The sequence below is a fragment of the Patella vulgata genome, chromosome 5 (genome assembly GCF_932274485.2).
Source record: "Patella vulgata chromosome 5, xgPatVulg1.2, whole genome shotgun sequence".
NCBI classification, from domain to species: domain Eukaryota; kingdom Metazoa; phylum Mollusca; class Gastropoda; family Patellidae; genus Patella; species Patella vulgata.
Window position 1 is genome coordinate 59,396,332 of NC_065883.2, and position 25,813 is coordinate 59,422,144.

A 25,813-nucleotide genomic window follows, 5' to 3' on the forward strand; every position below is an offset into this window, starting at 1 on the left:
TTTTCATTGGAAAATAGACTCACTGACATACTAATGGAAGTTGGTATTGGTGGCATAGTACATGTTACTTCGAAAGTCAGCCTTTGAAACAAATACTTCATCTGCAAAACTGCATTAAATCAACGGAGCTGGGTGGTGGTTAACCTTTATATTTGAGGATCAGTTTTGCATTGATTCAAATAAAGAAAGTAGCTACTGATATTTTCATTTTTAATTTTTTTATTTGCATTTTATATATATTTATATACCGGTATATCAAATGAATAAAACATTTGACATGATAATAATAACTACATAATTCACTTATAAACAACATATTGTGTGCATCCATATAATACCTATATATAGTGCATATAGTATTAAATATGTACATATCTACATAACAAGATTATATTAAACTCACTTTCTTTATATACAATCACATTTTATTAAAAAAGATATACACTTTAATAATAAAACAAAAACACTGACAACACTGCAAACAGCAATATCAAAAAATATAGAACCTCAATATTTAATCTTCCATTGGAAAATGGAAGGTCAACACAATCTTACTGAATACTCAGTACAATTTAAAAATTGGACAACTTTTCTTAATATTTCAATTAACTATATATAAGAGAGAGAGAGAAATGGGGTTTAACATCCTCGACACAAACTAGGTCATTTCGGGACTAACATATGGTTTAATTTTATTTCAATAATTCGCTTGCGCATAGGGGTCTTTATCAGTGGGAGGAAACTGGAGGACCCGGAGAAAACCAACGAGGTTGGACAGGTAACCCTACTCCTTGTCACGTACAACCGGGGATAACGATATATGACCTCATTAACTGCTAACTCTGGTCTAAATATATGAATCATAAATGATCTATTTGTTTGAAATTGTAAGAAAGAAAGAAATTTAAAATGTACTAAAGTATTCTAACAAATGATTTATATAGAGTTATAAGGACAATAGCGTTAAAATTTTTAAATTGATTCAGTTTGAGGTATTTTTCTTGGTTTGAAATAAGGTGTCATTAAGTGGAATATAACCTCATCTAGACAATTAGGAGCAGATATGAATTGGGTTTTCATAAAATAAGAAATTTAGACATCATAAAATCATGAAAGGTTCATATCACTGAAGTGCCAGACTTATTTTATGTTTAAAATATTAGTAAAGAATTTATATTCGAATAAACAGGTATACATTGCTAAAATAAATTGACTGTAATTTGTTTGTGAACAGTATTTTGTATACAGTTATACCCATGGTCCCATTTTTCTTTGCAGTGCTAGATTTCACATTTCTCTAATAAAATTAGAGCGTTGTCTGAAATCACACACAAAGTAATATACTCAGCAGTTTTGATAATAAAATCACCTCAAATAGATATTAGTACCAGGGATCAACATTGAAAGACCCTCTTGTTTGAAAGACTAAAATTGTTTCGATCAATTGTGCTATTAAAGTTCAAGACTAAAGAAAACATGCTGCATAGCATAATACTCCCTGAATCATATTATCAGCATTTTACATCAAATTACCATATTGCATATGAAAACCAACCATTTTTACACAAGTAGCATAACAAATTAATTGAAAACCAGCATCAATTTTTAAGTACGGTAGAATATATGTGTATAATACAGCTGATGGCATAGCACTCTCTTAGCTAAAAGTACTATTCAAAGTGCTTAAAGCCACTGATCGTTAATTGAAGGATTTAAATCCCTTGCGAACTAAAGGAATATCCTGGTTCAATTCCATTCAGTATTTACAAATACATGTATATGATGCAATGAAAATTTCACATCTGACATCCTCTGAATACAATATAAACAAGCCACTGTCAACTTAAGTGTTTGGTAAAATGTTTTGAGGAACCTTTTTTTAATCCAAGCTGGGAGATTATTCATAACTGATATTTTGTTTTCATAATGAAATGTGAAATAATCAATTTGAGTATATTTTAGTGTCAAATAACTGAATAATAAGAAACTGTCTGAAAAAAAAGCAAATGACATAAATTGTATGACTTTGTAATTATTGTTATATAACTGATAATGTACTTGTAACAATATAATGGATAATGAGAATATTTCAATACAAAACTGTTTAAAAATATTAATAAATTTGAACATTTTATAAATAATATTAATAGCAGTGGTGGCAAGAAAAGACTGGACAAATTAGACTGTAGGTGTAGTACGTCCAGATGGTGGTAAAGAACCTGAAGCTCTAGGTGAATTACTCGTACCTGAAATAGAATTAAATAATAAGCATAACCAAATGAATACTTAAATAAATAAATAAATCAATAGTTAAATATCTATGTTGTATATACAACAAATATAAAGTGTTTCCCACGTAATAATTTACCACCGAAAAAGGAAAATCGACATTGAAACACAAAATAAGGCAAACAAGAAATACAGTGAACATGACAAACACTCACAGTTACTTTTATTTCATAATTTTATAGACAGTCTAACATAATAATAAAGAATTTTGCAAATGTGAACTAATTTTTGCTGTGGAGTAATATTCTATACTGTTTTATCTATGGTTTGACAAGAGATGAATACACCAATCTAAAGTTTTGGTGCTTATCGGGCTAGCAATTTTGCAAATGGCTATCTTTTCTTCAGTAAACTTACCTGTCCCAGTAAAGTTATAACCATAAGCTGCATAGGCTGCTGTTAAACCAGCTTGAGCTCCTGCTATCTCTGCTGCAGTCATAGCTTTCTTTCCCCCACGGCCTCGAGGTTTCCTCCCAACACCAGAACCCTTTGGTCGTCCTCTACCTCGTCCTTTCTTTGGTATCGGTGTTGGCGTGGAAACTGAAATAAATCAGGAACATTATTTAAAATAACTGCAGAAATACATTATTTGAAATACTAATAAACATTCTGTGATTCCGTTCACAAATAATAACCCCCCAATAAATTAAACTGGGAAAATAACATTCAAAAGTTAGAACAGTACATTAAATTTTAGGTTTTTTTTTAGTTTAAACAATATGAATCCAACAAACACTTAATTTTACTTTTTGTGTTCCATATTGTATGAAATTCATTCTATTACAAACATTATAAAAACAAGAAATAGGGTACGGCTAAACATCACAATAGCTCGGTCATTTTCAGGTTTGCAAACAATGTAAGAGGAGGATTTTGATGAGGAGCAAAATTTCAGTATAAATTTTCATCTGATGCAAGTCATAGAGATGCTTATTTCTAGATCCTTTTAACAGATACAAATGGTGTGTATAAAAGTTACCTGGTGAATAAGAAGAATGAGCATCATCCACTATAACAAGACCACCATCATTACTACTATCATCTAATATAGCTGTAGATATAACTGATGGTGTTAATTCACTTCCTACAGACATCTAGAATATATAACATTACCATTAATACAAATAACATTGTTTTGTGTAACAGCTTCACAGAACAGAAGTATTTTTTAGCTATTAAGCAATGCATCTTATTTTAGGAATAAGACAAAGGTACGAGCGTATCACTAATGTTTTAAAGCCCAGATATGCAAGCACAGACTGAGTATTAAACTCCCTCTAACTACCCTAAATCATTGGTAAAACCATCATACTATTACACAAACTATGAGTTGTCTATCTGTATTTACTTGTTGATTGGATAGCTCAACCGATATATTATTTATAAGTATACTAACCACACTTTGAGGACTAGCTGGTATAGAAATAGAATCTACACTAGCTACAGATTCATTATCAATAGCTGGTACAGTTACATTATTCTCTTCTAATTTTGATTTTTTCCCTTCTCTTTTCTGAAATATAAACAGAAACCATTTAATATGATGTATTATTGGTAATAATATAAATCTAAATGATTTCATCCAATCTTAATATCAAAATACAAAACTCACATTAATTGCATGTTGCATAATGTCAATGATATACGGTGTATATGAGCTGAAGAACCGTTTAGACATTGATCTTGAATGACATTTATCTAAATTTTAAAGAATTACCTTATATTCCCGTTTTCTTTTACGATCATCTTTGTATGTTCTCTTGATTTTCTTCTCTGTTTGACGAACTTTCACTACAAACATTAAAAGCACTCCTTAAGGAAATTGCAGTCAAACCTTGTTAATGTGTACATTTTTGTTCCCATAAGGAAATTCTGAATCATATACAATTTTAACAAGGGTTATTTCCCTTTTTGGCTGGAATATTTTTGAATGTTGACCTATAAAATAAAAGATAAGCAGTTCCATCTATAGGAATCACATGTATGACAACCCTCAACTAACAATAACAAATAGTACTACTTACATTTATGCTCCATTTCGTCATCATCTATAAGAAGTGAAACTACTTCTTTGGGTTTAAGAGTATCTGGTTTAAAATTACCCCCAGATATAACCATTCGCTGAATCTCACTTTTTTCTTTGGCTCTTTGTACAATTCTCTCTTCTATAGTACCTTTACAGATGAGTCTATATACTGTTACTTGCTTAGTTTGACCTAAACGATGTGCTCTATCCATAGCTTGTTGATCTACTGTAGGATTCCAATCACTATCATAAAATATTACCTACAATAAATATAAAACATTGATCATTAGAAAACCAAATCAAATACAGATTATTAATAAAGTAATAGTTACTGTAGTAATAATAATGCTACTTTATTGCCTTCTGTTTACTGAACAATTTTAATTATCTCTATCAAGTAGAACAGCTTTTACGTTTGTCTGGATGGTTTTGTTTCACAATTTTTAATTTACATCCAGTTACATCCAGATTTAAAGAGATCATCTAACCTAATCATCATACAATATAAATAATACTTTGTATCCCTTATCTCTCGAGAAAAATGTATGGCCCATTTGCTTTGTCTAGAATTTACATAATTTAAACAGTATGGTGTATTTGTTTTGTCTAAAAATTATATACTTTAAACTGTATGGCCCATTTACTTTGTCTAGAATACTTTAAACTGTATATCCCATTTTTTTTGTATAAAAATTAAATACTTTAAACTGTACAGCCCATTTGCTTTGTCTAGAAAAATTTAAACTGTATGACCCATTTGTTTCGCCTACAATTTAAATAATTTGAACTGTATGACCCATTTGTTTCGCCTACAATTTAAATAATTTGAACTGTATGACCCATTTGTTTTGTCTAAAAATTAAATACTTTAAACTGTATAGAACATTCGCTTTGTCTAGAATAATTCAAACGGTGTGACCCATTTTATTTGTCTAGAATTTAATTCAAACTGTTTAGTGCATTTGTCTAGAATTTGATTAATTCAAATTGTATAGTGCATTTTTTTTTGTCTAGAAATTTAAACTGTATAGTGCATTTTTTTTGTCTAGATTTTAAATAACTGAAACTGTATGATGCATTTGTTTTGTCTGTTGAAATTAAAGAGGAATACTTACAGTATCAGCAGCTGTAAGATTAATACCTAATCCACCAGCTCTTGTACTCAACAAGAAAGCAAATATGTCAGCTTTAGTTTGGAAGTCTGCTACCATATCTCTACGTTCAGATATCTTTGATGATCCATCTAATCTCATATATGTATGTTTTCTGTGCCACATGTACTCCTACAATATATATTACATTCATTAAAAAGAATTTCTAAATAGATGCAGATTTGGGTTCCATTTCAGAAAGGCAAGTAAAACTTACAAGTAAATTAAAGATTTTACTACATAGCTCTATTGTAACTTTCAGGGCTATCAAATTTGATGTCAAAATGACATAAGATTCATCACAAGCAGAACAATGATATTGTCTCTTACCTCTAATAAGTCAATCATTCTTGTCATCTGTGAATAAATTAAAACTCTATGACCTTCGCGCTTTAACTTCTGTAGCAGAGAATCTAATACAAACAGTTTACCAGCATCTGTTACCAAACTTTCTTTATCTGAAAAAAAAAAACAGTTTTAACTTTAAGCCATAAGCTCTTAGAGCAGCTGAATCTACTGCTACTTCTAACCACCTAAGTCAACTGAATATATGTAAACTAGTTCCAGTTCTATTAAATGAAATGAAATCGGTTTAATGTCCTACTGTTCTGCTCCAATCTGGGCATAGGCCATACAGTGTGCTATGAGGTAAATTTTGCCTGGACAGCGGCACTACGCTTATATCGAATTCCAACAGTCAAGGGATCTTTTAGGTGCACACCAATGTGTACACGGGACCTCCGTCCTGCAATGCTGACAAGGGGGAACCACAATGAAAAATCTGGATGAACTTTCTCGGCCAATGCAGGGATCGAACACCCGACCTCCAGGATAGCGAGCCTTGTCTTACCTACTTAGCCAGCGTGACCCCCTCTAGTGCTATTTACTCCAGCAGTTTAAGCGGTCTAGTTTTGGGTGGTTCCAAAAATGAGTGACAAAAACTCAATATAAAAAACACATCTTTTCTCTTATTTTTTTTACTGATTATTTACATTTACCAAGTGCAAACGGGTTGAACAAAACATTATTACCCAAAGTAATAACATCACTAATAACACAATAAAAAACATTAATAACACCAATCATTACTCAGAACTTGCATGTTGCGTATTATTGTAGCTTTTTAAGCGAGTAACCTTTATAAAAAAATAAAGATCACTGAATCTATAAAGCTGGTTTTAATCTTCCAGAACATAATTATAGATGAACTTTAAATATTTTCATCCATACTCAATGTCTGGTTATGCTTACAGGAAAGAAAAAATTAATTACTTGTCCTATGTTTGTGAATACTTCAAATACCTCTGGAAATTAGGCTTAGAAATAATGATTTTAATTGTGTCTGAGAAAATGACAAGCACTGATCAACTAGAAACTGGTGTTTTCATCTTTGTGTCCGATGTGTAATAACGGTATCAATAAAAGACAAATCAGTTCCAGAGAGAATTTCGGTCCCCAGATTTCACAATTGCTGGAAATATTTTAAAGATTGTAGTTTATAATATATATTTGTACCTGGTATAAAGATGCCTGACCAACCATGTTTAGGTTTAACACTATGTATACCACCTAGAGTAGGACTGGTAAAATAGTAGTTAGACCATTTAACTTCTTCTCTTATTTCTGGTGTACCATACCATAAACTATTTCTACCATCTAATGTACCACATAGATTAGCTTTCATTATCTGCCATGCTGCACTTCTATCTTCACACCACCATGAACTAGAAGCAGCTTGAACCTTTAGTAATGAGAGTAGTCAAAATAATTTCAATTGTTAAATTTTATACAGAATCAAGTCAAAATGAGTAACAGTATTTTTTTTAATCAAAAGTATAAAATACTATAACTCAGAAGAATTACCAAAAAATACAAATAATTTGTTTATAAATCATTTACTGGTACATATGTTTAATTACAGAGACAGTAAGCCTATGCAAGCCAGAATAAAATGTCATTATCAATCTGTTTTTAATCATGCTGATTGCTAAATATACATATTAATTTAGAGTCTTGAGTAATACCTCTATTTTGTCTCTCAATAAGGTCACAATTAATAATGTAGGAACATACTAAAAACGTACAGTGATAATATCAAATTGATATTTACCTTAGGTATACAGTTATATAGAAAAGGTGGATAATCTGTAGGTTGTAGTGTAAAATATCGTTCTGGTCGTAACCTATGATGATGTATAGGTAGAGAGATTTCTTCCATAGGAGTTATAGGGTGTCCAACTTTCTTAGGTGAATGTGAAAGACTCTGCAAAAAAACGTTAATTTGATTTAAAGATATATTTCTAAATACAAAACCATCATTTGGAAAATAAATCTGATGTAAAAACATATTTCAAAAGATACTTCAAGTGAAGCTCAGAAAGATGTGAGTCAATCTGATTAGAATACAGATCTATATTTACTTTGGTTTTTTTTTATACTTTTGATGGCCTCTACTACATGAAGATCTGACCAGTTGTAGAGGGAGGTCGTGTCAGGTCACACAAGTGGCTTTTGACCCTATGAAGGTAGACAATTAATTAACCAATCAGCGCTGATGTTTCTAGTGGGTTACCACAGTTCCGTGCAACTCACACCAAAAACTTGCCGTAACAGACCGTTTCATTGGCTAATCCCTCACATAAATGCAGAACGCTGGTTATGTAACAACTCTTCCAGATCCTAATGTAGTAAAGACAAGTAGACTGAAATTTTGAACTATAAAAAAATAAAACAAAATAGGATCTGTGTTTTAATCAGATTGGAAGCGAGTCAACATTTTTTACTTCTCCACGTCATTAGAAATATACTGATATAATTTTGATTGGTGTCTTAATCAACTCTGCCTATAATTTCAACTACCAATTTTTAAAAGGGACCTGTTATTGTCCGAACAACTAGTCACACTTTCCATTGGTGTTAACCCTGTCAAGTCTAACATGCTAACCACATGGTTACAATGGCCGTAATGGCCTCTATATTAATTATAATGTTAACTTACTTTAGTAGGAGATTTTGGTGGACTCATCAATTGCCGTGTAGCTGCCATATGATCTCGTTTGTTTTTTAATCTGACTTGTCGATGTGCTATTGTTTCTGGTATATAATGTAAGATATGCTCATCATGTGCTCGGAATGAGGAACAAGGATTTATGAACACCATTTTTTTTAAATTCCGACTCTCTGCTACATTAGGAAAATAGGTGACTTGAATAGGATTCATTAGAAAGCACTTGTTGGAGCTAGGGCTAAAAAAAATAGAAAAATAAAATATTAAAGTGACAGTAAGTCAGAATGATTTCTCATTTAACAGCCTTTAATTGTACTAATCATTGAATATGTTGCAGAGAATTTCTAACAGTTAAAGCTCTGTTGCTTGCAATATTATCTAATTATATCCATTGTTTATCGCTGATTTTGGTAGCCAACTAATTTAGGAATGACCATAATATACCGGTAGTATATTTTGGTAGCCAACTAATTTAGGAATGAAGTTGTAATATACCGGTAGTATATGTTAACTCTGGACATGCAGAAACTGAACCTTGTTTGTTTTAATAAATTAATATCAATATTGCTACTTTAATGATCAGGTTTGCTGAATTAACTCTTATCACAATGCAATGATCGGGTGAAAAATCTGTCTGCTAAATATATGTTTATTCTCACAGCTGTCATAACTTGGCTATCTGAATGATTATTAAATTGTTAAAGATATCCACCTACTAAAGACATATCACCACCTGATGAAAATGGCAATCTCCTGTGTGACATGCAAATGTGAAATTAACCACAAACGTACGTCAAAATAGTTAGCCGGTGAGAACACACTCTCCTGGTTTAAAATCACCAATGAGTTGCAGCTAACAAATCTTTAACCATGTTTTCCCCATCAGAGACTGAAGATCTCGACAAGCATGGTCCCCAGTGTATAAATTAAACTATATCTTACCTGTGAGAATCTTCTCTCCATACAATATCATGGTGTATCCGATATGCCATCTTTAACCATAAAAATAAACCTAACCATCTACAATACAAAAATTATACAGTTTGACAATAGATCAGATTCATAAAGTTATCATCCTCTGCTAGTTTTCTTTACAATTTATAACAAAAGTCTAAAACAAAGGAGGCTTTTTTTATGGCAATAATGTGGTCAGACCTTGCTTTACATTGTCTTAAGAAAATAGATCAAGATCAAAGGACTGTACCTCTCAACATTGTATTTTACGATGAGTATCACACACTACACAGTATATAGTTTATACACTAGCCACAGACTTAACAAGACCCAAGTCGAGACAAGTGAATGGATGCTATAATATTTCAATATCTAAGTGAATTTATGTCACAGCCAGTTATTCCACGGGGTATTATAAAGAAGATGTATATTACCTTACTAAAAGTCCACCAAACATGTAAGAATACATCTCAGCTGGTGACATATCAATAAAACGTAGAAAAGAGAAAGCACTATTTACATGACCATCTGAAATAAAAACAAATAAAACTATAATCATCTAAACATACAAAACCAACTCAATCAAGATTTTAAATCACAGTATTTATGAACTTGAAAATAAACGATATGAAATGAAATGGGGTTTAATGTCCTAATGTTCTGCTCCGAACTAGGCTAATGAAGACGGGCATACGCCATACAATGTACTATGTGGGAAATTTTGCCTTGACAGCGGCACCACAGCCTACTCATATCAATTTCCAACTGTCAAGGGATCTTTTACATGCATGCCAATGTGTACACGGGACGGTTTTTCGTCCTATCCTAACGACTATACAGCTGTCCTTGTCAGGCCCTCCGTCCTGCATCACTGACAAGAGGGAACCACGCCGGAAAATCTGGATGAACTTTTTCAACTTTCTAGGCCAATGCAGAGATTGAACACCTGACCTCCAGGCTAGCGAGCCAGTGTCTTTCCCACTTATCCACAGTGACCTCTGAACTTGAAAATAAATTAGGATTTTAAATCATAGTATTTGTGTTGTTCTTAATTCAGATTCAATTTTTAAGCTATGACATTTTAAACAAAACACTGTTCACCACGGACTCGAGTGACTGTTTATCGAGACTCCACAGAACTAAACATTATATTGCTATAGACTTGAAATATATTATTACAATTAATCAAAATTGTGCATATTCCATGACAGGTATTGATAAAATGTCTTGAGTGTACATACTTGTTTGTGAAGTGAGAGAAGAGTGTATATGATGAGGTGAATGAATATACAACAGATTGTAGATTATCTTAGCTTTACTAGGTAACGCATGTTCTAATATACCTGAAAAACATTAAAATAGCTCAAGTCATTACAGCAAATATGTATAAATGATACAGTTAGCACAAAACAAATAAATTTTCTTTCAATAATATTTTACTCTGAAGTCAAGCATTAACCTTACACTCTGCATCAAATTATACATGTATATAGAAGAAGGTGTAAAAAAAAAATTTTTAAAAAAAATTAACATTTCTCTTAAACTATCGCCTAAATCCATCAGGGCTCGATTCCTAGAAAATTCTTAAGCACGTTCTTGTGCTTAGATTTAAGTAGACTTTGCATTTAAGTAAACTTACCTTATTTTGCGTTCCCAGAAAATTCTTAAGAACGTTCATGTGCTTAGATTTTAAGTAGACTTCATTGTAAGCACAAGAACGTTATTATGCGTTCCAAGAAAAAACTTAAGCACAACTTCGTTCTTAAACATAGTCAATCTAAGCACAAGTCCCAAGCAAGGTATACGGCTTGCTTACCAACCTTAAGTCTGTTTCCACTTCAAAAAGATGGCTGACCGTAGAGTTATTCGACGGCATTTCCGACAACTTTTGATACCAATGAGACAATTACAAGGCAGAGAAAATCCTTCTCCAGAAGAAATTAAGAATGCTATAGAAAATTTCGCTTCTACCCTGAAACCATTTTATTTTTTCGCCAATTAGTAAACAATAGGCTACAAACACACGGGCTACTTAAGATCAGGCGCTCTCACAATTATTCAGTTAGTTTGTATGTGACTGCGGTTTTTTTATCTTGTGTCACATTTTGTATGTGTATAGGGGACATGTCAAATGCATATAAATCAACCATATTATATATACTATTCAAAAAAAGTAGGGGATATTTGATTTTGGGGGCATAATACTAAAATATGCAAATGACTACGAAAAAAGTCACTATAGAACCTAACAGAAGAAACATTTCCAGTTACATGTGACGCCCAAACGCACCAATAGCTACCGCATGGAATGCAGGTGATGCTTGGGATCATCATGGGGGTCCAACCCAAGATTTGCACGACTCTGACTTTGAATGTTACAGTCATTGTGGCATTGAATTCCAGGGTGGAAACATCAGTTTAATTGTTTTAGTGACCAGAAAACAAATTTTGATATGCGTCGGCTTACCCAAGGTTACATGCCCTTGGCATGCTACAGATCGGCACAACACAGGCGGTTGTGGCGCGGACGATGAATGTTTCTCAGTCTGTCATAAGCAGGCTATGGTCCAGATACCGTGATACACAATCTGTACAGGACAGACCACGCTCAGGTCGACCAAGGGCGACAACTCAAGCCCAGGATCGATTTATCCGTACCTTGGCCTTGAGAAATCGTGTCATCACAGCAAATCAGATCAGCGCTCGTCTTCAAACAGACACTGGTGTGAGAGTGAGTGGCCAGACGATTCGGAATCGACTGCATAGGGGTCACCTTCGCGCCCGACGTCCTCGCGTGATCCCTTGTTTGAGAGATCATCACATTCAGGCAAGACGTCGTTGGTGTAGGGATCGTCAACACTGGGATAATCGACGCTGGAGCAATGTGATGTTTTCAGATGAGTCAAGGTTCACTGTTGATTTTTGGGACAGACGTAGGAGGGTGTGGCGTCGTCGAAACGAGCGCTTCCAAGACGTTAACGTCATCAGACATGATCGATTTGGGGGTGGATCTGTTATGGTGTGGGGAGGCATCACTGTTGCTGGAAGAACGGCTTTACATGTTGTTGCAGGGCGTGTTACAGGCCAGTACTACCGGGACAACATCTTGGCAGTCCATGTTGTGCCGTTCGCACGACGTCATGGCCGCCGTTTCATCTTCCAGGATGACAACGCAAGATGTCACAGGGCCAGGATCGTTACAGGTTACCTCCAACAACAGAACATCACCACATTACCTTGGCCAGCACTGAGTCCCGACCTCTCCCCCATCGAGCATGTCTGGGACATGCTTGGACAGAGGTTACGTCAACGTCAACAACGTCCTGCCAATGTCCAAGAACTTGCTGCTGCGTTGCAACAGGAATGGGACAATCTGGACCAAAATGACCTTAGACGTCTCATTAGGAGTATGCCACGTCGGATCAATGCTTGTTTGGCAAACAGAGGAGGATTTACCCGTTACTGACTTGGTTGTGATGCTGTGGTAACTTTGCTGTTTGACCCCGGGTATCATTTTACCCTTATAATGGTCAGTATGTGCCTTACTTAGTCTAACGATCATTTGGAATAAATCGATGAATGTGAACTTCATTTCATTTTGTCATTTGTTTCTTCGTCAGTTTCATTAGGTGACTTTAATAACACTTAAAAATCAAATATCCCCTACTTTTTTTGAATAGTATATATATGACGTCAATGAAGCAGACGACAAATTTATGACGTAGCCTAATTCGCATACCAAAGTTGTTTTTGTGACGTTAAAGAGCATCGCAGTGTCAGTTTATGGTAAACTTTACCAGTCACAATGTGCTTAGACTTATACTTGACTTGTGCTTACGTAAGAATGGTCTTGAGAATTTTCTAGGGACGGTATTTTTATAAGTTTCTTACGTAAGAAAAAGTGAAGCATGCTTACTTTAAGAATTTTCTAGGAACCGGGCCCTGGTGACAAAGTCAACCCACACTTTATGTCTTAAAAATCGTAATACATTTAAACTTATACCCAGTAATATATGGTAAATTGTATCAAAAAGCAGCTCTCCAGGTTATGTGAATCAATAAAACAGTACTAATGCTTACCACATCTGTAAATATGTTTAGGAACATAATATGGTTCCATCTTCATAAAGAAAGGAGATTTGGGTTCATGCCTTTCAAATAAATCTGGATGGTTACACACCTACAACAAAGATGAATTTCATTTGTACAAATGTTTATTAACACCATTTTGTATCTTTCACCGACATAAATTTTAAGTTAATCTAGAGTATCAGACTGCAACAAACTGTCAAATTCTAATGTAAAATACAAATTGATTGGTACATGAATGATAAAACTTTAAGTATAAATATGTTTTACCTTTCTAAACTGCATAACCAGATTCATAAGACTACTAGTAGTAGATTGAGCTTGTGTATTATTATCCATAGCTGTATGTAATAAATCTTCTATAGATATCTTATTCTTAATACCCTGATATAACATCTTCTGTCTTCTAGTTAACGGACAATATACCAGAATCTCTATCTATAAAAAAAAACCAATATATATTCTTAGGTCATGTAAATATTTTGTTTCTTTGATACAGCCAAGACACATAAAAAGGGCCACATGATGCAATTTTATTTCAAAATAAACTTTATTCAGCTTATCATGAAGTGACATTTTAGATAATGCAATACAAGAATTATTAATTATGTAAATGGGATGTTTGGGGAAAGTCATTTGGCCACATGATCCTTTGGCAAAATAAAAACACAAAAGTTAGGCAAGTATTAAGGTAACCACTTACTCTACTACTTGTCACTTAAAATCACTAAACTCAAGATAGATAACAGATACAAAATCTCAAATCGACTTCAGTAAAATATTTCTAGGTACCTTATCTGAGAGTTCATTCTCCACATCCTTCTTTACTCTTCTTAACATGAAGGGTTTTAATATCATATGAAGTCTCGACAACTGATCTATAATAAAAAATAAACAATAAATATAAGAACCAATTCCTACAGTAAAGTAAACATTTCTGGTATTTTGTAAAATAAAATTGAACAGGGTCCTTTATTTTCTGCTATATATAATTTGACAGGGTATAAGTTATGCAAAGAAACAAATGACTTACTTTCATCTATACCAGACTGTTTTTCTATATGACTTTCTATATCTTTAGAGAACCATTCATTAAACTCATCATGAGAATCAAACATAGTTGGCATAATAAAATGAAGGAGGGCCCATAACTGTAAGAAAGTAGTAATAAGTAATTTTTTGAGTCACCACATTGATCATCCTCCTCGCAATGTTTCGTTTGATTAAAAATAATCACACTCAAACACTGCCATACTTTGAGTATATTACATATGTTGCTAATCTGATCAGTCACGTTAATGAAAAAATCAAGCACAATTGACAATGACTGAATTCCAATTGACTATTTTGGCAAACTTCACTAAAAGAATAGCAAGAGATGTGCATCCCATGAAAAAAAATAATACTAGGTGTTCATAAATGGTAAGCATGTCCCGCATCTCGTGTGGAGTATTAACTATTGAAGTAATATAAAGCAGTTTTAATAATATTTTGGGGTTTTATTTAAAAGATTGCAACATTCAGACTTTTGTATTTTATAATATTAAGCTTGATCTACCTACCTCTGCCATACTGTTCTGTATTGGTGTACCAGTAAGTAAAAGACGATTTCTACAGTTAAAACCTAATAATATCTTCCATCGTACACTGTAAATCAAATAAAAATTTACTAAATCAAAAATAGAAACTATTTTTCAAATAGGCCAATAACTATTCATTTATTCACAGAAACTTGACTCTTCACTAATGGACAAAATCGAGGTACAAATCAAAAATATATTGAAAGCTTGAGAATTTATTAAGCAGTAAGTGCTCTATCAAAAAAGCTTGCAGTTTGTATCAAGACCAAGAGGGTACATTTTATTACCTTGTACTACTTTTAAGAGCCTGAGCTTCATCTAACACCATGTATTGCCATTTTATTCTTTGGAAATATTTAACATCCTGAATAACCAGTTGATAACTGGTAATGACAACATGAAAAGATGCCTCAGCAGTATGCAAACACTTCTGGTCCCAGAATTTTCGAAGAATTTTTCGATCCTGAGCATTTCCCCAATATGGCACAACTTTAAATTTAGGTAGAAATCTTTGACATTCCTGCTGCCAGTTGTGTAAGGTAGATGCTGGAGCTATGATTAGAAAAGGGCCCCAGATACCTTGTGCCTGTAAAAATATAATAATTTGTCTTAATACAAATTTTCCATTCCTGTATATTTATGTACCTAATAAAATATATCAGAAATCGTATTATGCCGATAAAAGATAAAATTAATATTCCCAATTTAGAAATGAAAAGGAGAAAAATAAAAATGTCTCGAGATCTAGACACTCATACAAAGGCAAAAAGGTGATCCTCCATTCAAAATTTAATTATACAGAATAGTACTTATAGAAATTACCTCTGCTAAATGTGCCAGGAATGCTATTGTCTGCACTGTTTTACCTAATCCCATTTCATCAGCTAGGATACCATTTATACCTTGATTATATAGATTAGCCAACCAATTCATACCCTTTAATTGGTAACCCTTTAATTTACCAATAAATATAGAAGGTTGGGGTTTTTCAGCATCAGTACTTATAGCTGGGTTAGCCAAACTAGAACCTACAAAAAAATATCAGTAAGTAAAAATTAAAATCTCAACATGCCAGAATAAAAGTTCATAAGCCAACAAGTGAATCTAATTTCTCCTGCCCCAATTTCAAAATAATCAGATGCCACATATGCACTACTTGCATATTTATCTTTTTACAAAGCATCAAGCAATCAAATTGTTTATCACACTGCTAACTGGAGCATAAATTGTTCATTATCGAATTTAGTCAAAGTGCACATGTAATGAAACCATACACCAAGTTTTATCAATCTCCTTCAGTTAGAATTAAAATTATCGCATTCCAAAGCATCAACAAAACAAATTGTTCATCTTGTCTAACTCCCAGAAAAGTTATTGGCCCCTGAATTTGATTATCTTGCTTATATGAACATGATCATCGACTTAACGCATACTAAGTAGCCTCAACTTCCTGTAATTTTTTAAAGAGATTTTCCATGTTACGAGCGCCTGTAAATACATACAATTTATACATCTGAATATAAAAGACCATCACAAAGAATGGGCTGGTTTATACAGAAAAGATATTACTTGTTTTGTTTATCCTACATATAAATCATCATGACGATGCATGAATTTTATAGAATTTAAAAAAGTTCTTTGATTACGTACCAGCAAATAATCCTGTTGCTCGATCAAACTCATGTCTCTGAAAACATTATAATTGTGTCATTAATAATCAATTAAGATTTGAACAGTTAAGCTGCTTATCAATTGGATTTAAATCAGATGCTAATTACATTTCATTGTATTTTTAAATAGATATTGTATAAAGTTGGCGTTTAGATCACAAACATTTCTGGACTAATCAAATTGTTTCTATAGGTATACAGGATGCATATTGACCCATTAAATCTTGAAAGCAATAGTATAACTGGCTTACTTTTGTTTCATGGGTTTTGTAAGCACCTTCAGCATTTTTACACACTAATCTACGTATTTCAGCACTATCTGTAAAAAGAAATAAAACCTACTTTAATACCATAATTATATTACTGCAATTATCTCGATAATAATCCTTTAATTTTACTTAAAGTTCCACAAGCGTTATGAAAGACAGAATATGACAAGGGCAATGGTAATAATGGTTCTGTGCAGAGTCATTTCTTTTAGTTCAACCACCAATGTGTGTAAATGAAACCCACATTTTGTAAAATTTCAACATGCCTTATCAAGTTACACAATTTGAAAACTCCTGACCAACATTTTGGAATTAAATTAAAAGGCAAAAAAATATTTAAACCATTCAAAACTGAGCGATAATTACCATAATCATCATCTTCTATATCATACAACATTCCACCACTAACACGTTTTTCTGATTTCTCTATACAACTCTCTTCATCTAATCTATGTAATATCTTCTCTTTAGCTGCTTCAGATTCACCAGTTATTTTACGTGCCACAAAGTGAGCAAACAGTTCAGTTTGAGTAATGAGAAAGTTCAGTTTCCTTTGCTGTCTTTTAGCCTGGATAATAATCAAATTTTACAATATATATTATTCAATGAGTTATAACAAATCTAAGTTTCGAAACTCAAATATCTAGATCTATATTTATCTTAATGTGTAGTGGTAAGAAAGAAGGCTGGTATAATTCCTTGGGTTTCAGCAATTATTACTTGAAATAAATAATTAAACATACCTCGCGTAATTCCATATCTAGTTTTCGTTGTTCAAGAGCTTCTTTCTCAGCTCGTTTTCGATGTTCTTTTTCCACTTTATCAAATCTTTTCCAGTAGATTAACATTTCTCTTGTTAATCTTCTAGCACGGGATGGTATTTCTTTTGTTGTTTTCTGGGAGTGAAGAGCAGCCCTACGACTGTCTTTCATACATTGTGTAGCTAACTATAAATTCAATGAATATCAATTCAAACTTGTGCATGTTCGTATTTTTTCATGTTAATTTTTTTCGCCCCACAACAAAACTCATTAAAATTGATTGTGAGAAAAATAAAACGTATGTCATTAATATTTAGACATAAACACCTACAAGGAATTGTTCAGTTGCTTTTGTAAAATTGACACTCGACAGTAAACATTAAGATCTAACGAAACAAAATTAATATCTCAATTCCTTACTTACTTTTTTAGCATTATTCAACATTTCTTTTCTGGCTGAAGCCCTTTGTTTCTGTACCTGAAATCATAAAGTGATACTGTACAATAACTAGACAAATACTGACTTTGCTGGTTGGCATGTTATTCAACAGCCAAGACTTCTCCATTTTACACTCTTCACATAACAGTTTTATGTTGTTTCTGTTGGCATAATAATAATATATTCATTAGATTTACATACTCGAAAAACTTATGTACAGATGTGAAATAGGTCTAGGATAAGTAACATATTCCAAATAGGTCTAGGATAAGTAACATATTCCAAGTGTTTTATATATATAATCATTCAAATATTGGGTGGGTTTTTTTTGCAATTCTTCAAAAATCAATCTTACTTTGATAATTATTTCATAATTATTTCACTTTGATCAGTTCCAAACATAAATATAGGCCTATTTTCTTACCTTTGGTATTTCTTTTTTTACTATCGACATCCAGATCTTTTTACGTTTAACATCTGCTTGTTCTGGCGTTAGTTTCTTTGACTTGCCAGATTTACCAGCACGTTGATGATGCTCTATTATTGCCTTTAACACCTCAGGATCAATCTCATCACATTCCTTGAATATAATAAAAACTTATAAATATTTTCTATTTTTCTAATCTCAATGTAAATAATTATAGACAAAGTATTATTAAATCTAGTACCAGCTATGCCAATTTATATCTAAAGAGAAATATTCATGACTATGGAAAAGTTTATTAATATAAATAGTTAACAGATCCAAATACCTCTTGATCACCATTTTCAATTTTCTTCTCTCTTTTCAGTTTTTTTAATTTTGCTGTAAAAAAACAAAAAAATCAAAGCGATAAAGTTAAGATTTTATTGCATCAATAAGCCCATTAAGAGCAGCATACATAATAATATTTGGGGGTTCTGGGTGACTGTGAGTGATTTAACACATCAGATTGTAAGGAGTCACAGTAGCTCTGCGAAAAAGGTGCTGGCTCATAAACAGGCACAGAAGATCAAGAGGCCAATACAGACAGGTGTGGGCTGAGAAAGTTCTTTTCAATTTTTTAGCATGGTTTCCTCTTGTCAGTGGTGCAGGACAAAAGTCTGACAAGTAATATTGGGACAGAAAACTGAAGTGCTGTGTAAACATTGCCATGCACAGAAAAGAACACTTGACAGATGGAGTTGGCAGAAACCAGAAACACCTGTCTAAGCAAAAATTCCCTCATAGAATGCTGCATGGCACATGCCCTTCTTCGTCAGCCCAGAAAATCCAATTTTTCCATCTGTGTATAAAGACTGGTACTGGTATATGAACTAAGTAGTAAAATATTATTAGGACAACTAGTGTAATTAACAGTTCTGTTCAATTCACTTGAGTTGTATTTACAAAAAGGAAGAAATGTGTTTTAATGTCGCAATTGGAAAATAAGATACTAACCCTTCACTTTACGTTCTAGTTTTTTCTGTTCTTTAGAAATTTTCTTCTTTGGCCCACCAAATGCTTTACTATGTTCAGGATATTTATCATGATTAGAAAGCAAACCAGTACTGTAATACTGATACTGATGTAGCTGCAACAGATAAACAATGAGACAGAATTAAAACAAATAAGCTTTAAACCTATCAAATAAAAATTTAGGATGTATTGCAACTATTATATAATGCTAAAGAATTGGATAAAATTCTTACATAATTCAGATATTATTACCGGTAGGCCTACTGCCATTAGTGGCTGACCTAATTCTAAGATGGTTCTATCACTGCACAAGAGTCTGAGCTATTTTCCTATTGTGTAATTCCAACTGTACGGGAGTATAATTGTTTGTTTTGAAATGTAATACCGTATATTGCAAGTGAATATTCAATACTTTAAATTAAGTATGAGTAATTCGGATAGCAGAGTATTTGAACTACACATCAAATTTAATAATAGCAATAGCTGGGATAAAATATAAACTAACCTCTGGGTCCTGATAAAAATGAAGTTGATGTTTTTTCTCATATTTATGGACTTTAATCATCATCTGTAAATCTTCATTAGTGATTGGCCGCTCTTCATCTTCATCAGATGAACTATCACTCAATAGTATGTTCTAGAAGATAAACAAATGTATCTTTTATTAATCTATATACAAATATCTAAACTGAACTACAATTACTGTGGTTCAACACCATTCACCATAAGTAAAATCAGTGTCCCTGTTACAGATACATTGGGTATTTTGTCTTGCAATAAAACCAATTATTATTGTACTTTGTGGAGCAAAGAAATTTAATATATCCTATCCTTTACTCGATGGCATGTCTTCTTTCATCTCTGCCACCTTCCCAATTCATTCCATATTGGCAGACGAGGGAAATTAGAGTAAAGGGAAATAACTCCATTTTAATGCAATTTCTCACCTTGAGCCATCTTCTACTTTTCTTGACCTTACCAAAATTGAATAATCTGGTTTTATCAGCTTTTCTCTCTGTAACACAGTATTCAAAATATGTATCCTGTGTTTAATTATATTAGCCCGATTTAAACTATGATTACCAGCATGAAAGAAGTCAAAGTTAACAGACTTTTGGAGTCAATATATTGTATAGAAATTACTTCTTCCGAGGGCCCAATTACATAACCATTGGGCTCAAAATACAAACTATTCAGATACATATACATGTATTTGTTCCTAAAACCATATCTTGAGAGATTTTAGCTCAAGCAAATATTATATAATACCAAACGTAGGGGTCATTATGAATGATTAGTCCCTCTTTTTGTAAGACAAGTGAATAAATGTCCTGAGTATGAGCATATAGTTACTATGTGAGATGCTACCACAATTAAAATATGCTTTGATATTTTAGTTTATTAATTTATTGTCACTAATTCTTCAATTTGTATCTGTAATTTTATTTTTCTGGGTCATTAGAAATATTATACTTTCAGATAACCAGCGGATGCCAGGCAAGATATGCCCACATTTTTCGTACAATCAGGGGCTATAATCCAGGAAGTTATGGTCTAAAGTGCATGAATATCAAATGCGACTAAGATATTTCAAGGGATATAAAGATATATTTTAAGTTTCATCACAATCGGTAAAAATTGTGACAATCAGAGACCATAATCCAGGAAGTTACAGTCCGATATGAGAAATTTCAAAAGGAACCAAGATCTCTTGATTATAATCATACATTTCAAGTTTCATCACAATCAGATAAAAATTGTGACCTGTAGAGTGTCCACAAACAAACTGTGGACGGACGTCCAGATAGACAGACGGACAGGGGCGACGGCATAATTAGAAAACATGAAAATGTGGGCATAAAATAAAATAAGGTTGAAGAGAGTAAGTCATACAACTGATGAATTAAATTTCTTAAATGAGTCATTTATCCCAGTTGTGCAAATTTGGTGATCACTTCTGAATGGCTCAATATTGTTTTTTTTCTAAATTATTACATTTTGGTGTTTTGTTTACATAGTTAACCCACTGTGAAATCTGGGAAAACCCCTTTATGATAACCTTATAAAGTATGAGACACCATGTTCCAAGTTAAACTTACCAGCTTTGGTAATCGTAATACCATTAAGTATTTTATTTTCCTCGTCATCTTTTACACAAGGTTTTAGATAGTCTTCTGTTTCTGTATCCGTAAAATCACTATAAGAAATTAATACATTTAAAACATCATTTATCAAAACTGAAAGGAGAAGTCACAAACTATTGCAGATTTTTTTTATATTCTATTCATTGTCTAGTATAGAAATAGTTTCAAAATAACAACCAAGCTGTGACTTTGATGGCAGCTAGCTGTTATCTTCAGTGTAAGTGTAAACAGTGATGGGCTATAACACTCTTCAATGTAACAACTTTCTTGTTTTAAAAGAGAAATGGGGTTTAACGTCCACTCGACACAAACTAGGTTTTTTCGGGATTAACATATGGTTTAATTTTATTTCAATAATTCGCTTGCATGTAGGGGTCTTTAGCAGTGGAAGGAAACCGGAGGACCCGGAGAAATCCCACGAGGTTCGACACGTACAATCCGGGATTCGAAACCACGCCAGTTGACTCAATGACAGGCATTATGATACAGCTCTCACGTGCTAACCATTCGGCCATCCAACCCCCCTGTTTTAGAAGAGCAGCTATTATAGCACACGAATATAGTTTAGTATATAAACTCAACTGTGATTACTGTTACCCTGTGACATTACACCCTTATCTTTATATGTTAATTAAAATCAAAATCAATTGCATTTCAAGCTCTGCATTATGATAATATTGGATAAGCAATCAAATTTAAAGAGTCTGTAATGGCTGGAACTTTCATTTAATGTAAAAGTCACTCTCTTATAAAATCAAATATAGGCATTTTCTTTCCCTCTTTTTAAAGAATCTTGGCCATTGACACATTTAGCACTGTACATGAAGCTCACAATAAAAGATTACTAAAAAAATAATAATTCATAATTTAGGCATAACATTTTTCTTCATAAGCATTCTTATTGAACCTCTATTGTTTGCATTAAGGGGGGTTGGATGAACGAATGGTTAGCACATGCCCACTGTATCATAAGGTCTGTCATTGAGTCATCGGGTGTGGTTTTGATTCCCTGGTTGTACGAGACAAGGAGTAGGGTCGCCCGTCCACCCTTGTGGGTTTTCTCTGGGTCCTCTGGTTTCAACTCACTGCTAAAGACCCAAATGCGTAAGCGAATTATTGAAATAAAATTGAACCATGTGTTCCTCCAGAAATGACCTGGTTTGTGTCGAGTGGACGTTAACCCCACTTCTTTATCTCTCTGCTTGCATTAATTTCAAAACACTTAAACTTTGTTTTAGAATTTTTTTTATACACTTGACATCATTCATACCTTTCAGCTATAGGTTCAGTTATAATTTTTTCAACGTAACCCAATAACGGTTCAAGATAGAGGGCATGCTCTAATCTCTGTATATGAGCTGGTTCTGCTAACTGCTGCCCATAGTTGTGTTCCAGGTTGGTGACCGTCGACATTTTACATGATTCTATAAAATAGAAAATGAATAAATGAAATGGAGTTTAACGTCATACGAAGGATGAAAAAAAAGAGAAAAAATAAAAGCCTGTTTATAAGAATTTTACTCCATTCAAACTCAAACATTCACTAATTGGCTAATATGATTATCGAAAATACAAACAAAACACATATGGTCAAAATTATACAATTTTGTTTCCAATGTGTATTTTTGCAAAACATTTAAGCCTGGGCACATTATGCGACGACATAGCCAATTTCTGTCGCCGACGATGAAAAATCTAAAAATCGCCTAGTGTGTGCACTCAGTCGCTAGTGATATATTGTTACAAATGAAATGAAATGAAATGGGGTTTAACGTCCTACTGTTTTGCTCCGAACTGGGCTAATGAAGACGGGCATACGCCATACAGTGTGCTATGAGGGAAATTTTGCCCGGACAGCGGCACTACGGCCTACTCTTATATCGAATTCCAACTGTCAAGGGATCTTTTACGTGCACGCCAATGTGTACACGGGACCTCGGTTTTTCGTCTCATCCGAATGACTAGACAGCTGTCCTTGTCAGGCCCTCCGTCCTGCATCACTGACAAGGGGGAACCACACCGGAAAATCTGGATGAACTTTCTCGGCCAATGCATATATTGTGATGAAGTGACGACTTGAGCAATCATATCAAACATGTCAGATATCTGTATATTGTTACAGATATCTGACATGTTTGATATGATTGCTCAAGTCGTCACTTCATCGACAACAAATCGTATAATGAGCTCACCTCGGTAACAACCAAAGAAATCAAATCTCCTATTAAACCAATCATATTTGGTTATTTTCCTCAAGTGACATTAAACATAACAGGTTTCTCAGATATTTTGTCTGTTGCAATTTGCATATAAATGGCTCAGGTACTGTAAATTAGGCCTAGCTGACTTATTGAAATTTAACTAAACGTGGGAACTGTAAACTTCATTTTGTTAGACTACCATAAAAAAAGAAACATGTCCGATACATATGGTAGGCCTAGTGGACTGTTCTTTCTATATAACAATCATACGTTACAAATGCTCGAAAACTATATGATACATGTAGCTAGCTGGGTTTTTTTCTCTTCTCTGCAGGTACATGTCGTGTCTGTTGTTCAGATTGTATAGCAATATATGCAATAATAATATAGTTAGGATTTTTAGATGGTTATGAGAAGTAGCATTGTTTTTTCCATGCCTGTAGACAGAAAACAAAAAGTGACAGCCAATCGCTCTCGTGGCCTTCTTGATTCTACCATTTTGGCTGTTTTGTTTGGTAATGAGAGGCCTAATTATATTTACGACATTCTGGAACATTTCTGGGGTTATCCTCATGTAGTTTATGAATACATACAAGAATTGGGTTCATTAATTCATACAGGTACTAAGACAACTACGCCGCCGCCTCATGCACAAAAAACGATATTTATTGAAGTATTCGATATGCTGACCACGAAAATGCATTTTGAGGTGTCATATGATGAAATTTAACATGTGACAGTTTTAATTTTGTGTGATCGGCAAAGTCGTTGTATAGTGTGCTCACTCCCCCTCAATTGCCCAGACATTTGTCGCCAAACTTGTCGCTTAAAAAGTTGTCGCGTAGTGTTCACCGGGCTTTTTCATTTGGAAGCAACTAGTCAACTACCGTGCCTAACAACAAGCTATGAGCTTGGTCATTCCACTTGAATAATAGCCTAACAGAAAACTTTACTACTATATGTTGGGTTGTTAGTATAAACTTAATTATTGTTACAGTTGTTTCTTTTCCTTTAAAGGTCTATGCCAAACCCTTCCTTAAGAGTTGTGAGGACCAAGATTTGATTCGACAATGATCCACAATGGTTGCTCAATTAATTCAATAATTGGCATCAATTATCAATGACAATCTATATAATTTTTTAAGCAAGAATTGGATTTTTATGTTTTTGGGTTTTATTATCTTTTCTGGACAACAACTTGCATTGTACTTTATTAATAACTAGACCTGGCATAATTTCGTGCAATTTCAGATTCACGAGACAATACTGTGTGCTGATCCTAAACCACGTGTTTTTAGTTGCCGACGTCAATTAATACATTAAAAATGTAAACAATGCGATTTACAATAATTTCTGATCACGGATAAAATGGCAAACACACACTGTCTATAAAACAGGCCCTATGAATACTGTGCCTAGACTGACTCGCCTGCCTTCTCATCGAACAATTTGCATGCATAGTTTCGGTTGCGTTTTAAAGGTTGTTGAAAGTTTTCCTCAAGAAATATGACATCGAAATGCTGCGACAGCAGACGAAATAAATTCCATGGAGGGACTGGGAGGGGTAACTGAGCATAAAAATATACCTTTTGAGATATTTTCCCCAAACAAATATTCAACGCATCCCGACCAAAGTCCTCGTTACAAGAATTAACAAGATGGCGAATACTAAGCAATCGCGGGCTATGGCTGGCAGCCGCAAATAAAACCGGAGTCATGACTTTCCTCTCACGATGCAGGGGGTCTCCCGCCATTATTCGTTTACATCTCAAAACCAAATTGGTTATAAACGTAT

At 33.5% G+C, this 25,813-nt stretch overlaps 1 protein-coding gene across 1 annotated transcript; it reads right to left on the bottom strand.

Annotated features, from left to right (window-relative positions):
* Positions 1–201: 201 nt before the first annotated feature.
* On the bottom strand, positions 202–25,761 carry LOC126821108 (chromatin-remodeling ATPase INO80). Its single transcript, XM_050549433.2, has 34 exons — positions 25,605–25,761; positions 23,088–23,241; positions 21,773–21,870; positions 20,621–20,688; positions 20,179–20,310; positions 19,656–19,788; positions 18,988–19,040; positions 18,660–18,815; positions 18,221–18,274; positions 17,779–17,982; positions 17,402–17,603; positions 17,018–17,085; positions 16,747–16,783; positions 15,919–16,124; positions 15,384–15,682; positions 15,079–15,163; positions 14,550–14,667; positions 14,309–14,394; positions 13,787–13,954; positions 13,508–13,607; positions 10,669–10,770; positions 9,862–9,955; positions 9,416–9,493; positions 8,465–8,711; positions 7,577–7,729; positions 6,982–7,207; positions 5,797–5,924; positions 5,431–5,598; positions 4,314–4,575; positions 4,007–4,080; positions 3,686–3,802; positions 3,269–3,383; positions 2,647–2,829; positions 202–2,246 (listed from the first exon to the last, which is right to left on the bottom strand). The coding sequence occupies exons 2-34, from the start codon at positions 23,228–23,230 to the stop codon at positions 2,179–2,181; spliced, it is 4,425 nt and encodes a 1,474-aa protein (XP_050405390.1). The 5' UTR covers positions 23,231–23,241; positions 25,605–25,761; the 3' UTR covers positions 202–2,178.
* Positions 25,762–25,813: the final 52 nt, after the last annotated feature.

Coding starts and splice junctions, on each gene's coding strand:
- LOC126821108 (XM_050549433.2), bottom strand. CDS start 23,230: ATGTCGACGGTCACCAACCTGGAACACAACTATGGGCAGCAGTTAGCA. Junction 15,164..15,383: donor GCTCTTAAAAGTAGTACAAG/GTAATAAAATGT, acceptor TTTGATTTACAG/TGTACGATGGAAGATATTAT. Junction 2,830..3,268: donor TCATTCTTCTTATTCACCAG/GTAACTTTTATA, acceptor GATTTATTTCAG/TTTCCACGCCAACACCGATA.